Source organism: Oncorhynchus mykiss, chromosome 18 (genome assembly GCF_013265735.2).
Source record: "Oncorhynchus mykiss isolate Arlee chromosome 18, USDA_OmykA_1.1, whole genome shotgun sequence".
NCBI classification, from domain to species: domain Eukaryota; kingdom Metazoa; phylum Chordata; class Actinopteri; order Salmoniformes; family Salmonidae; genus Oncorhynchus; species Oncorhynchus mykiss.
The window spans coordinates 9,617,269-9,631,420 of NC_048582.1; the positions used below are offsets into that span (position 1 = coordinate 9,617,269).

At 45.9% G+C, this 14,152-nt stretch overlaps 1 protein-coding gene across 2 annotated transcripts in view; it reads right to left on the minus strand.

Annotated features, from left to right (window-relative positions):
* LOC110496916 (semaphorin-5B-like) overlaps positions 1 to 14,152 on the minus strand; it is a 101,793-nt gene that overhangs the window by 30,328 nt on the left and 57,313 nt on the right. For both annotated transcript variants that reach the window (XM_036951746.1, XM_036951745.1), the window contains exons 8-11: positions 12,967 to 13,252; positions 4,823 to 4,958; positions 4,083 to 4,290; positions 3,676 to 3,883 (exon numbers count right to left, since the gene is read on the minus strand). In XM_036951746.1, the coding sequence (XP_036807641.1) occupies positions 3,676 to 3,883; positions 4,083 to 4,290; positions 4,823 to 4,958; positions 12,967 to 13,252 (838 nt within the window). The remainder of the gene's footprint in view (positions 1 to 3,675; positions 3,884 to 4,082; positions 4,291 to 4,822; positions 4,959 to 12,966; positions 13,253 to 14,152) is intronic.

Below are 14,152 nucleotides of genomic sequence, written 5' to 3' on the forward strand. Positions count from 1 at the left end.
GCCTCTACCTCTTTCCCCCAACCCCAACCCCAGCCTCTATCGCTTTTCCCACCAATCCCAGCCTCTACCTCTTTCCCTCCAACTCAAGCCTCCAGCCCTTTTCCCACCAATCCCAGCCTCTATCTCTTTCCCCCCAACCCCAACCTCTACCCCTTTTCCCACCAATCCCAGCCTCTACCTCTTTCCCCTCAAACCCTGCCTCCATCACGCTTCACCCCAGTTAACCACTTCCTAATTCTACTCTCCTCACAGTTAACCCCTTCCTCATTCTACTCTCCTCACAGTTAACCCCTTCCTCATTCTACTCTCCTCACAGTTAACCACTTCCTCATTCTACTCTCCTCACAGTTAACCACTTCCTCATTCTACTCTCCTCACAGTTAACCACTTCCTCATTCTACTCTCCTCACAGTTAACCACTTCCTCATTCTACTCTCCTCACAGTTAACCACTTCCTCATTCTACTCTCCTCACAGTTAACCGCTTCCCCATTCTACTCTCCTCACAGTTCTGCTATGGAGAAGATAACCAAGGAGCTCTTTGAGATATTAAGAGGCTAACACACTAGCTAAACCCACTTGGCCAATAACTACCATAGATGATAGGATTATAGCTACTACACTAAGCAAGCTGCTAGTAAGAGAGGGCTCTCCTCCATTATGCATGTAATACAATATTTCCCTGTGTGGCTGGCTGCAAGTCAAACGCTGGTCTGTAGAGCCTAAATGTCTCCACACACAGTCCATAACCCTGGTCTGTAGAGCCAAAATGTCTCCACACGCAGTCCGTAACCCTGGTCTGTAGAGCCAAAATGTCTCCACACACAGTCCATAACCCTGGTCTGTAGAGCCTAAATGTCTCCACACGCAGTCGGTAACCCTGGTCTGTAGAGCCAAAATGTCTCCACACGCAGTCCGTAACCCTGGTCTGTAGAGCCAAAATGTCTCCACACGCAATCGGTAACCCTGGTCTGTAGAGCACAGAGTATAATGAGAGAAAACGTAACCTGGGGGCACACTGGGGTTTATGGGGTTGTGAGTGGCTAGGCTAGGTAGTTCCTGACATGGGGTTGGAAGGGAGTGGCTAGGCTAGGTAGTTCCTGACATGGGGTTGGAAGGGAGTGGCTAGGCTAGGTAGTTCCTGACATGGGGTTGGAAGGGAGTGGCTAGGCTAGGTAGTTCCTGACATGGGGTTGGAAGGGAGTGGCTAGGCTAGGTAGTTCCTGACATGGGGTTGGAAGGGAGTGGCTAGGCTAGGTAATTCCTGACATGGGGTTGGAAGGGAGTGGCTAGGCTAGGTAGTTCCTGACATGGGGTTGGAAGGGAGTGGCTAGGCTAGGTAGTTCCTGACATGGGGTTGGAAGGGAGTGGCTAGGCTAGGTGATTCCTGACATGGGGTTGGAAGGGAGTGGCTAGGCTAGGTAGTTCCTGACATGGGGTTGGAAGGGAGTGGCTAGGCTAGGTAGTTCCTGACATGGGGTTGGAAGGGAGTGGCTAGGCTAGGTGGTTCCTGACATGGGGTTGGAAGGGAGTGGCTAGGTGATTCCTGACATGGGGTTGGAAGGGAGTGGCTAGGCAAGGTGGTTCCTGACATGGGGTTGGAAGGGAGTGGCTAAGGGGATGATTAGGTGGCCATGAGGGCCAGATTGTATATTTTAGCCAGGACACCGGGGTTAACAACCCAACTCTTATGATAAGTGCCATGGGATCTTTAATGACTACAAAGAATCAGGACACCCGTTTAACATCCCATCTGAAAAACGTCACCCTACACATGGCAATGTCCCCAATCACTGCCCTGGGGCACTGGGATCTTAGCTTCAGAGACATGGGATACAGGGTGGTATGCCGATGGTTATTACACAGTTAATACACAGGATGATATGTAAAATATGTGGTAAAAGCTAGGGGTAGGACACATGCAATCACCATGACAACTACTTAATCTATTGTAGTAATGGGATGCCTTTCACATTAACATCCATCTATGTCCAGTCAGTTAGGGAGGTGGTCAGTTCACTATCTTTCCCACAACGACAACCCTCTCTCCCTCTCTATTTTTCTCTGACTGTATGTATTTCCTGTTCCCCTCCTCCCTCCTCCCCTCTGACAGATGAGAGTGATGGATCGCACAGAAAACCTCTGCTGGCACTGCAACACTATCCCAGACTGCCATTGTACTGGCTCCAGTCTGCAGCCAGAACCAGAGGAAATTAGTTTTTTCCCCACTAGCACCGGGAGAGGCAGAGGGCAGTGTTCACAAGGAGCTAGCAGGGGTTCATCCAACGGGAGAGGTCAAATGTAATTACAGGAAGCCTCAGCTGGATTGGTTACTTACAGATGTGGCCAAATGTTGACACATTGCACTTTACAAAAGGAGTGCAACTGAGTAGAATGAGCTGTTTTTTTCTTTTCAAAACTTGTTCAATTGCTATTTTTACCCTGCAGGCACCTGCAACTTACCACAGGTGAGATAAATTACACAGTAAATGAGAATCTTTGCCTCCAACCAAGTTAATTAGAATTTTGAATAATTTAGTCTAGGCCAATCATTTTTTTTTCAATTTCAGTTAAAATCTCCCCCCCCAAAAAACGTATTTGAGAAGAAAAGGTGAGTCATGCAAGGGTGCCAATATATCATGCATTGGTGCCAATATATCATGCATTGGTGCCAATATATCATGCATTGGTGCCAATATATCTGACTGCATCTGTACAGTATAAACAGGGGGTAATGACATGGCAGATTAAGTATGGTGTTATTCATGAGTGAATGACTGGCAAATGCTGTTCGGCTTATACTGAATGAATAAAAGCACCTGCTAAATGGCATATATTATAAATGAATGTACATATTAAATAATGATATGCTAATATGTATTAAATCCCATATATCAGTAGTCATAACACTGTGTATGTATGGTGAGGTGTCATGGCATTGGCTGTTAGAGGTGGACAGGATGTGGAACCTATGGAAGCTACAGGAGTGTAAGAAACCTTATATATCAGTAGTCATTATAGTCATAACACCACCATTCTTCATACTGTACAGTAAGGTGTGATATCATTATAGTCATAACACCACCATTCTTCATACTGTACAGTAAGGTGTGATATCATTATAGTGATAACACCACCATTCTTCATACTGTACAGTAAGGTGTGATATCATTACAGTGATAACACCACCATTCTTCATACTGTACAGTAAGGTGTGATATCATTACAGTGATAACACCACCATTCTTCATACTGTACAGTAAGGTGTGATATGATTGGGTGTCTGAGGTCCTATGGAAGCTACGGAGGGCTGTGGGGTGTAGGAGACCTCATATATCAGTAGTCACAACAGTAATAATGCCACCATTCCTGCACTTGACTACTTCCTGTCTGGATCAGTCAGACCCGGCTAGGCTGGAGGACAGAACATTTGGCTTCTTTCCAATTAACTGTCACTAAGATGATTAGCTTCAGGTAGAATACTGATACAATATTATTGTTATCTTCTGGACTTTGCCCTCACCAATAGATACATCCACTTTCCAGAACAAGAAGTGTACAGGAAGTAGTTTATAAACAAAGACACTTCGTAAACATTGCAAAGGCAGGTTTGATTGAACTGCAGCCGTATAAGTGGTGGGGCATTGAAGAGGGTGTGTGGGAGTGGTCTTCTTACCGTTCAGTTTTGTAGCTGGAGCATCTTTCCAGTGGGATCTTCAGCACCCTGTCGCTAAGCCCCACAAACAACGACCTATCGCTGTGGAGGATTTGAAGGCTCTTGATTGGCTCGCTTTCGCCCTCGGGGAGGAGCCTCATCTCTTCCAGGTAACACCCCCGCATGCTCTTATTGGTTGTGGAGAGGGCCTTCAGGATGGTGCCGTATTCTTATTGGACAAACAGACAAAATGAGACATCTAGCTTCCATTTCCCTCCCTCCCTCCCTCCCTCCCTCCCTCCCTCCCTCCCTCCCTCCCTCCCTCCCTCCCTCCCTCCCTCCCTCCCTCCCTCCCTCCCTCCCTGCCTGTCTCTCCCTCCCTCCCTCCCTCCCTCCCTCCCTCCCTCTCTCCCTTCCTGTTCACTCACCAGTGCCGATGTACATGACGTGGTAGAGGGTGTCTCGGCCCTGCACGATGTCCACCACCAGCTTGGAGAAGCGGATGTTGTCCTGGTACAGGAGGGGGTCGGTGGAGACGGGCTGCACCACGTCAGACATGAGGAAGAGACGCTGGGCGTCCTGCAGGCTGCGCTCCGTCTGGTTCTCCCCTGGACCTCGCTCCTCCAGGGTATCACACTGAGGGGGCAGACAGGGGGAAGAACAACTTTTTGATTTGTTTTTTCCCAAAAATGTTTCCTAAATTATATTGATTTATTTTGCAATAAACCAGAGATCACAAGGTGGAGCCTAGGAGCTTGATGAAAGGCTCATTTGAGTCATTGACCAGTGGAATCAGGTGTGATGAAACGCTCATTTGAGTCATTGACTAGTGGAATCAGGTGTGATGAAAGGCTCATTTGAGTCATTGACCAGTGGAATCAGGTGTGATGAAACGCTCATTTGAGTCATTGACTAGTGGAATCAGGTGTGATGAAACGCTCATTTGAGTCATCGACTAGTGGAATCAGGTGTGATGAAAGGCTCATTTGAGTCATTGACCAGTGGAATTAGGTGTGATGAAAGGCTCATTTGAGTCATCGACTAGTGGAATCAGGTGTGCTAGTTCAGACATACGTGAAACATCTTGGTCCCTGAGTAGAGGGCTGGGAAACAGTGAAAGAAGGAATCTAGTAGAAGACCAGACAGTAGACTTTGCATCGTCCCCTACCTGGAAGTTGGGGATGGGGTTGGGGGTGGAGAGCCAGCTTGTACGAGGGTTCTCCTGGTAACGGAACGGTCCGTTGAACGCCTGGGTGATGGCGCTGAGGTTGAAAGCACACACAGCCGACGCAGAGATGCTGTTCCTGTTAGGAAGAGAGGGACATAAAGACGTCAGGAAACCGTGACTCAGAGGCCATGGCAGTGAACCAATCGATACGGTTTTTAACGGTGAGCGAGCGTTGTGCCTTTTCCTTTTCAATGAGGATCAAATGTTTTGGTTGCACCTCGACTCGCGTTGGTTGAGCGCCGTCCACTTTTTTTCAATCCAATCCACCAAATGTATCTATAAAGCCTTTTGTACGGACATCAGCAGGAAAAATACAGCAGCCTATTTGAGACAGGAAACCACTGTTCATAAAGAACTGAATTGATGCGTAAGACCTACTTATGTTCTTAGTTCAAAAGAGAGCTTAATGACGTCTACAGTATACAGAGACATTTATCTATCAATTATAATAGTTATCACTATGAATATAAGGTATAATATGGCACATAATTGGATAATGACAGGATAATGACAGGATAATGATTTTTGATGATCTCCCAGTGCTGGCACAGACATGTCTTTCTTTCCTATAGACCTGTGCTCCCATCTCATCGTAAACAATCCTCACAGTCATTCAAACCTCTCAGCTGCAACACAGACAAAGGTATTCACTGGTAAAAGGATGGAAAGGGTAAGTAGAAAAGGACTAGGAAAAGGAACTGCAACCGAAACACAAGGCAAAACTCATAGTAATAGAATCTACAGAACATTCAAGTCAATGATGTCATAATGGGTGGACTGGCAGCCATTGCGAGTGCACCGGTGTAACAGTCAAATTGCCAGGGTCAGAGGTTCCAAGCCCTTTCTATAGATTCTATTTATATGGTAAAAACCCTCCGAATCGGAGAAGAACCAGACACACCACGTCTTCATCACTAAGGTCTTTCAGAGTTGTTCCTGTTATCCCTGGAGGATACCTGAGATCACTATCGTTTCAATGCCTTGCAGCCTGTCTTTTGTCTGTGCGACTGGGATAAGATGTCTTTCTCAATACCTCAGAGTTTACAAGCCTTTTAGCTCTGCCCTGGGTGAGTCCAAAATGGACCTCAGACAGAAGAGTGCTTGTGCCAGTAATATGGGCCCAAATTGATGCTACCGCTCTCTCTCAATAGGACCATTAGTACAGGTATGAAAGGAACCATTGGGGTACTGTACTGAATCAGACTGTACTGTATCAGACTGTACTGTATCAAACTGTACTGTATCTGACTGTACTGTAGCTGACTGTACTGTAGCAGACTGTACTGTATCTGACTGTACTGTAGCAGACTGTACTGTATCTGCATGTACTCTATCTGACTGTACTGTAGCAGGCTGTACTGTATCTGACTGTACTGTATCTGACTGTACTGTATCTGACTGTACTGTATCTGACTGTACTCTATCTGACTGTACTGTAGCAGACTGTACTGTAGCTGACTGTACTGTAGCAGACTGTACTGATCTGACTGTACTGTATCTGACTGTACTCTATCTGACTGTACTGTAGCAGACTGTACTGTAGCTGACTGTACTGTAGCAGACTGTACTGTATCTGCATGTACTCTATCTGACTGTACTGTAGCAGACTGTACTGTATCTGACTGTACTGTAGCAGACTGTTCTGTAGCAGACTGTACTGTAGCAGACTGTACTGTAGCAGACTGTACTCTATCTGACTGTACTGTAGCAGACTGTACTGTAGCAGACTGTACTGTATCTGACTGTACTGTAGCAGACTGTACTGTATCTGACTGTACTGTAGCAGGCTGTACTCTATCTGACTGTACTGTAGCAGACTGTACTGTATCTGACTGTACTGTAGCAGACTGTACTGTATCTGCATGTACTCTATCTGACTGTACTGTAGCAGACTGTACTGTAGCAGGCTGTACTGTAGCAGACTGTACTGTAGCAGACTGTACTGTATCTGACTGTACTGTAGCAGACTGTACTGTAGCAGACTGTACTGTATCTGACTGTACTGTAGCAGACTGTACTGTATCTGACTGTACTGTAGCAGACTGTACTGTATCTGCATGTACTCTATCCGACTGAACTGTATCTGACTGTACTGTAGCAGACTGTACTGTAGCAGACTGTACTGTAGCAGACTGTACTGTAGCAGACTGTACTGTATCTGACTGTACTGTAGCAGACTGTACTGTAGCAGACTGTACTCTGACTGTACTGTAGCTGAATGTACTGTATCTGACTGTACTGTAGCAGACTGTACTGTAGCAGACTGTACTCTGACTGTACTGTATCTGACTGTACTGTAGCAGACTGTACTGTATCTGACTGTACTGTATCTGACTGTACTGTAGCAGACTGTACTGTATCTGCATGTACTCTATCTGACTGTACTGTATCAGACTGTACTGTAGCAGACTGTACTGTAGCAGACTGTACTGTATCTGACTGTACTGTAGCAGACTGTACTATATCTGACTGTACTGTATCTGACTGTACTGTATCTGACTGTACTCTATCTGACTGTACTGTAGCAGACTGTACTGTAGCTGACTGTACTGTAGCAGACTGTACTGATCTGACTGTACTGTATCTGACTGTACTCTATCTGACTGTACTGTAGCAGACTGTACTGTAGCTGACTGTACTGTAGCAGACTGTACTGTATCTGCATGTACTCTATCTGACTGTACTGTAGCAGACTGTACTGTATCTGACTGTACTGTAGCAGACTGTTCTGTAGCAGACTGTACTGTAGCAGACTGTACTGTAGCAGACTGTACTCTATCTGACTGTACTGTAGCAGACTGTACTGTAGCAGACTGTACTGTATCTGACTGTACTGTAGCAGACTGTACTGTATCTGACTGTACTGTAGCAGGCTGTACTCTCTGACTGTACTGTAGCAGACTGTACTGTATCTGACTGTACTGTAGCAGACTGTACTGTATCTGCATGTACTCTATCTGACTGTACTGTAGCAGACTGTACTGTAGCAGGCTGTACTGTAGCAGACTGTACTGTAGCAGACTGTACTGTATCTGACTGTACTGTAGCAGACTGTACTGTAGCAGACTGTACTGTATCTGACTGTACTGTAGCAGACTGTACTGTATCTGACTGTACTGTAGCAGACTGTACTGTATCTGCATGTACTCTATCCGACTGTACTGTATCTGACTGTACTGTAGCAGACTGTACTGTAGCAGACTGTACTGTAGCAGACTGTACTGTAGCAGACTGTACTGTATCTGACTGTACTGTAGCAGACTGTACTGTAGCAGACTGTAGCTGAATGTACTGTATCTGACTGTACTGTAGCAGACTGTACTGTAGCAGACTGTACTCTGACTGTACTGTATCTGACTGTACTGTAGCAGACTGTACTGTATCTGACTGTACTGTATCTGACTGTACTGTATCTGACTGTACTGTATCTGCATGTACTCTATCTGACTGTACTGTATCAGACTGTACTGTAGCAGACTGTACTGTAGCAGACTGTACTGTAGCAGACTGTACTGTATCTGACTGTACTGTAGCAGACTGTACTGTATCTGACTGTACTGTAGCAGACTGTACTGTATCTGACTGTACTGTAGCAGGCTGTACTGTATCTGCATGTACTCTATCTGACTGTACTGTATCAGACTGTACTGTAGCAGACTGTACTGTAGCAGACTGTACTGTATCTGTGTGTACTCTATCTGACTGTACTGTATCTGACTGTACTGTAGCAGACTGTACTGTATCTGCATGTACTCTATCTGACTGTACTGTATCTGACTGTACTGTAGCAGACTGTACTGTAGCAGACTGTACTGTAGCAGACTGTACTGTAGCAGACTGTACTGTATCTGCATATACTCTATCTGACTGTACTGTATCTGACTGTACTGTAGCAGACTGTACTGTAGCAGACTGTACTGTATCAGACTGTACTGTAGCAGACTGTACTGTAGCAGACTGTACTGTAGCAGACTGTACTGTATCTGACTGTACTGTAGCAGACTGTACTGTATCTGACTGTACTGTAGCAGACTGTACTGTATCTGACTGTACTGTAGCAGACTGTACTGTATCTGACTGTACTGTAGCAGACTGTACTGTAGCAGACTGTACTGTAGCAGACTGTAATGTAGCAGACTGTACTGTATCTGCATGTACTCTATCTGACTGTACTGTAGCAGGCTGTACTGTATCTGACTGTACTGTAGCAGACTGTACTGTAGCAGACTGTACTGTATCTGCATGTACTCTATCTGACTGTACTGTAGCAGGCTGTACTGTAGCAGACTGTACTGTAGCAGACTGTACTGTAGCAGACTGTACTGTATCTGACTGTACTGTAGCAGACTGTACTGTATCTGACTGTACTGTAGCTGAATGTACTGTATCTGACTGTACTGTAGCTGAATGTACTGTATCTGACTGTACTGTAGCAGACTGTACTGTATCTGCATGTACTCTATCTGACTGTACTGTAGCTGACTGTACTGTATCTGCATGTACTCTATCTGACTGTACTGTATCTGACTGTACTGTATCTGACTGTACTGTAGCTGACTGCACTGTGTCAGACTGTACTGTAGCTGACTGTACTGTAGCAGACTGTACTGTAGCAGACTGTACTGTGTCAGACTGTACTGTAGCAGACTGTACTGTAGCAGACTGTACTGTGTCAGACTGTACTGTAGCTGACTGTACTGTAGCAGACTGTACTGTATCTGACTGTACTGTATCTGAATGTACTGTATCTGACTGTACTGTAGCTGACTGCACTGTGTCAGACTGTACTGTAGCTGACTGTACTGTGTCAGACTGTACTGTAGCTGACTGTACTGTAGCAGACTGTACTGTAGCAGACTGTACTGTAGCTGACTGTACTGTAGCAGACTGTACTGATCTGACTGTACTGTAGCTGACTGTACTGTAGCTGAATGTACTGTATCTGACTGTACTGTAGCAGACTGTACTGTATCAGACTGTACTGTAGCTGACTGTACTGTGGCTGGCTGTAGCTGACTGTACTGTAGCTGACTGTACTATAGCTGGCTGTAGCTGACTGTACTGTATCTGACTGTACTGTAGCAGACTGTACTGTATCTGACTGTACTATAGCTGGCTGTAGCTGACTGTACTGTAGCTGGCTGTAGCTGACTATACTGTATCAGACAGTCCTGTATCAGACTGTACCGTAGCTGACTGTACTGTATCTGACTGTACTGTAGCTGACTGTACTGTAGCTGACTATACTGTATCAGACAGTCCTGTATCAGACTGTACCGTAGCTGACTGTACTGTATCTGACTGTACTGTAGCTGACTGTATTGTATCAGACTGTACTGAGGCTGACTGTACAGTAGCTGGCTGTAGCTGACTGTACTGTGGCTGACTGTACTGCAGTGTGTAGGTTTACATCATGTCTCTAGGAGGAGAGGTAGATGGGTTAGAAGCCTACCACACTAATATAGTGTGTTACAACTACTGGCACTGAGTCTATTAGAGAGGGGTTCTGAACAGACCAAGGAGAAGGAACATGGGACTATAGACTGGCAGAGAGGGGTTCTGAACAGACCAATGATAAGGCACATGGGACTATAGACTGGCAGAGAGGGGTTCTGAACAGACCAAGGAGAAGGAACATGGGACTATAGACTGGCAGAGAGGGGTTCTGAACAGACCAAGGAGAAGGAACATGGGACTATAGGCTGGCAGAGAGGGGTTCTGAACAGACCAAGGAGAAGGAACATGGGACTATAGACTGGCAGAGAGGGGTTCTGAACAGAACAATGATAAGGCACATGGGACTATAGACTGGCAGAGAGGGGTTCTGAACAGAACAATGATAAGGCACATGGGACTATAGGCTGGCAGAGAGGGGTTCTGAACAGACCAATGATAAGGCACATGGGACTATAGACTGGCAGAGAGGGGTTCTGAACAGACCAATGATAAGGCACATGGGACTATAGACTGGCAGAGAGGGGTTCTGAACAGACCAATGAGAAGGAACATGGGACTATAGACTGGCAGAGGGGTTCTGAACAGACCAATGATAAGGCACATGGGACTATAGACTGGCAGAGAGGGGTTCTGAACAGACCAATGAGAAGGAACATGGGACTATAGACTGGCAGAGAGGGGTTCTGAACAGACCAAGGAGAAGGAACATGGGACTATAGACTGGCAGAGAGGGGTTCTGAACAGAACAATGATAAGGCACATGGGACTATAGACTGGCAGAGAGGGGTTCTGAACAGAACAATGATAAGGCACATGGGACTATAGGCTGGCAGAGAGGGGTTCTGAACAGACCAATGATAAGGCACATGGGACTATAGACTGGCAGAGAGGGGTTCTGAACAGACCAATGATAAGGCACATGGGACTATAGACTGGCAGAGAGGGGTTCTGAACAGACCAATGAGAAGGAACATGGGACTATAGACTGGCAGAGAGGGGTTCTGAACAGACCAATGATAAGGCACATGGGACTATAGACTGGCAGAGAGGGGTTCTGAACAGACCAATGAGAAGGAACATGGGACTATAGACTGGCAGAGAGGGGTTCTGAACAGACCAATGATAAGGCACATGGGACTATAGACTGGCAGAGAGGGGTTCTGAACAGACCAATGAGAAGGAACATGGGACTATAGACTGGCAGAGAGGGGTTCTGAACAGACCAATGATAAGGCACATGGGACTATAGACTGGCAGAGAGGGGTTCTGAACAGACCAATGAGAAGGAACATGGGACTATAGACTGGCAGAGAGGGGTTCTGAACAGACCAAGGAGAAGGAACATGGGACTATAGACTGGCAGAGAGGGGTTCTGAACAGAACAATGATAAGGCACATGGGACTATAGGCTGGCAGAGAGGGGTTCTGAACAGACCAATGATAAGGCACATGGGACTATAGACTGGCAGAGAGGGGTTCTGAACAGACCAATGATAAGGCACATGGGACTATAGACTGGCAGAGAGGGGTTCTGAACAGACCAATGAGAAGGAACATGGGACTATAGACTGGCAGAGAGGGGTTCTGAACAGACCAATGATAAGGCACATGGGACTATAGACTGGCAGGGAGGAGCTTCTGGACAGGATATGATGCTTTGGGCTATGCACAGAGTAGGACCGTCAGACTGACTGACAGACAGACAGCAACCTGACAGGGTTAACTAACACAAATGGTTCCCCACAATCGATTTCCACAAGCCTTTGAGTTTGAAAACTATTGAAGTGTTTCACAGTCACACAGAAATGCTCTTAACTGGTCATCCTCCAACACCGTTCTTCCTGGCGGACTAAAGCGTCTCTCCCAGACAAGGTTCTGCTCTGTCACTAAGCCAAGGCCACCAACACAGACAGAGACGGGAGAAGAAAAGACTTGAGAAGTGATTTTCACTTCCCTCCTCTCAGCATTTGTCCAAACAGCTTGAAATGTGTAATATGCTTCTTAGCATCTGTAAAACCTTCAACAGGATGCCGTTAGGGCAATGTGTAAATATATTGACTAAAACAAAGTAGGACTGGATAGATGGAGAATAAAGCTGTGTGTAAGTGAACTTGTGCGTCTGTTGTGTGTGTGTGTGTGTGTGTGTGTGTGTGTGTGTGTGTGTGTGTGTGTGTGTGTGTGTGTGTGTGTGTGTGTGTGTGTGTGTGTGTGTGTGTGTGCCTGCATCTATACATGTATATATATATACAGTACCAGTAAAAAGTTTGGACACACCTACTCATTCAAGGGTTTTTCTTTATTTTTTACTATTTTCTACATTGTAGAACAATAGTGAAGACATCAAATCTATGAAATAACACATATGGAATCATGTAGTAACCAAAAAAGTGTTAAACAAATATTTTCTATTTAAGATTCTTCAAAGTAGCCTTGATGACAGCTTTGCAATGTAGAAAATAGTCAAAATAATGATAAACCCTTGAATGAGTAGGTGTCCAAACTACTGACTGGTTCTGTACATGTACAAGTACCTGTGTGTGTATGACTGACAATGTGTGTGTTCATTTTATGTGTGTGTGTATGTGCGTCTGTGTGTAGGTGTGTGTGTGTGCGCGTGTGTCACTCACACGTTGGTGGTGAAGATACCGTAGATGAGGTCCTGTTCGGGCAGATAGAAGGTGCTCTGCAGCTCGTTATAGTAGAAGGGGATCTCTCCTGACCGCGAGCAGTTCAACCGCGCCTTCATGAACGTAGTCCAAGTGTCCTCCAATAGGAAGCGACCGCCCACGTCGTTCTTACAGACCCGGGCGACCCGGGAGAACACGGTGCGACCGCAGTCGTGTTCAACTGCGTTCTCTCTCAGGAAGAAATAGGTGAAGAGACCCACCTCGTAGACTGAGATAAAGTGAGGGTCTGGAGGAGAGAGGGAAAGAGGGAGGGGAGGAGGGGAAGAAGAAGAAGGGAGAAGGGGAGGGCGAGAGGGAGGGGAGAAGACAGGAATAGAGAAAGAGAGGGAGGCAAGGTGTAAGTTAGAGGAGGGGAAGAAGAAGAAGGGAGAAGGGGAGGACGAGAGGGAGGGGAGAAGACAGGAATAGAGAAAGAGAGGGAGGGAAGGTGTAAGTTAGACATGAGATATGGCATTTCAGCTCCAAACGGCTGATGCAGCAGCAGGAATGTGAGCAGTGATGTTCTTGGCATGGAATCAGTAGTTTTCTTTTCCTTACAATTTCCCATTACCATTAGGCTTCATCCTCTAGGATTCCTTTTCTATTACCATTAGGACTCATCCTCTAGGATTCCTTTCCCATTACCATTAGGCCTCATCCTCTAGGATTCCTTTCCCATTACCATTAGGACTCATCCTCTAGGATTCCTTTCCTATTACCATTAGGACTCATCCTCTAGGATTCCTTTCCCATTACCATTAGGCCTCATCCTCTAGGATTCCTTTCCCATTACCATTAGGACTCATCCTCTAGGATTCCTTTCCTATTACCATTAGGACTCATCCTCTAGGATTCCTTTCCTATTACCATTAGGACTCATCCTCTAGGATTCCTTTCCCATTACCATTAGGACTCATCCTCTAGGATTCCTTTCACGTTACCATTAGGACTCATCCTCTAGGATTCCTTTCACGTTAGAACATAAGGAGTGCCTCTAGCCAGTTACAGTTGGCTGTTCAGTAATGTATTGACATTGACATAGAATTGCTAGAATGCAAATACCCCATCAAGTCTATGTTCCCTGATGTGTGGACCGGCAGCCATATTGAATGTACCCATAACCAGGAAGCAAAGCAGGAAGTACAGT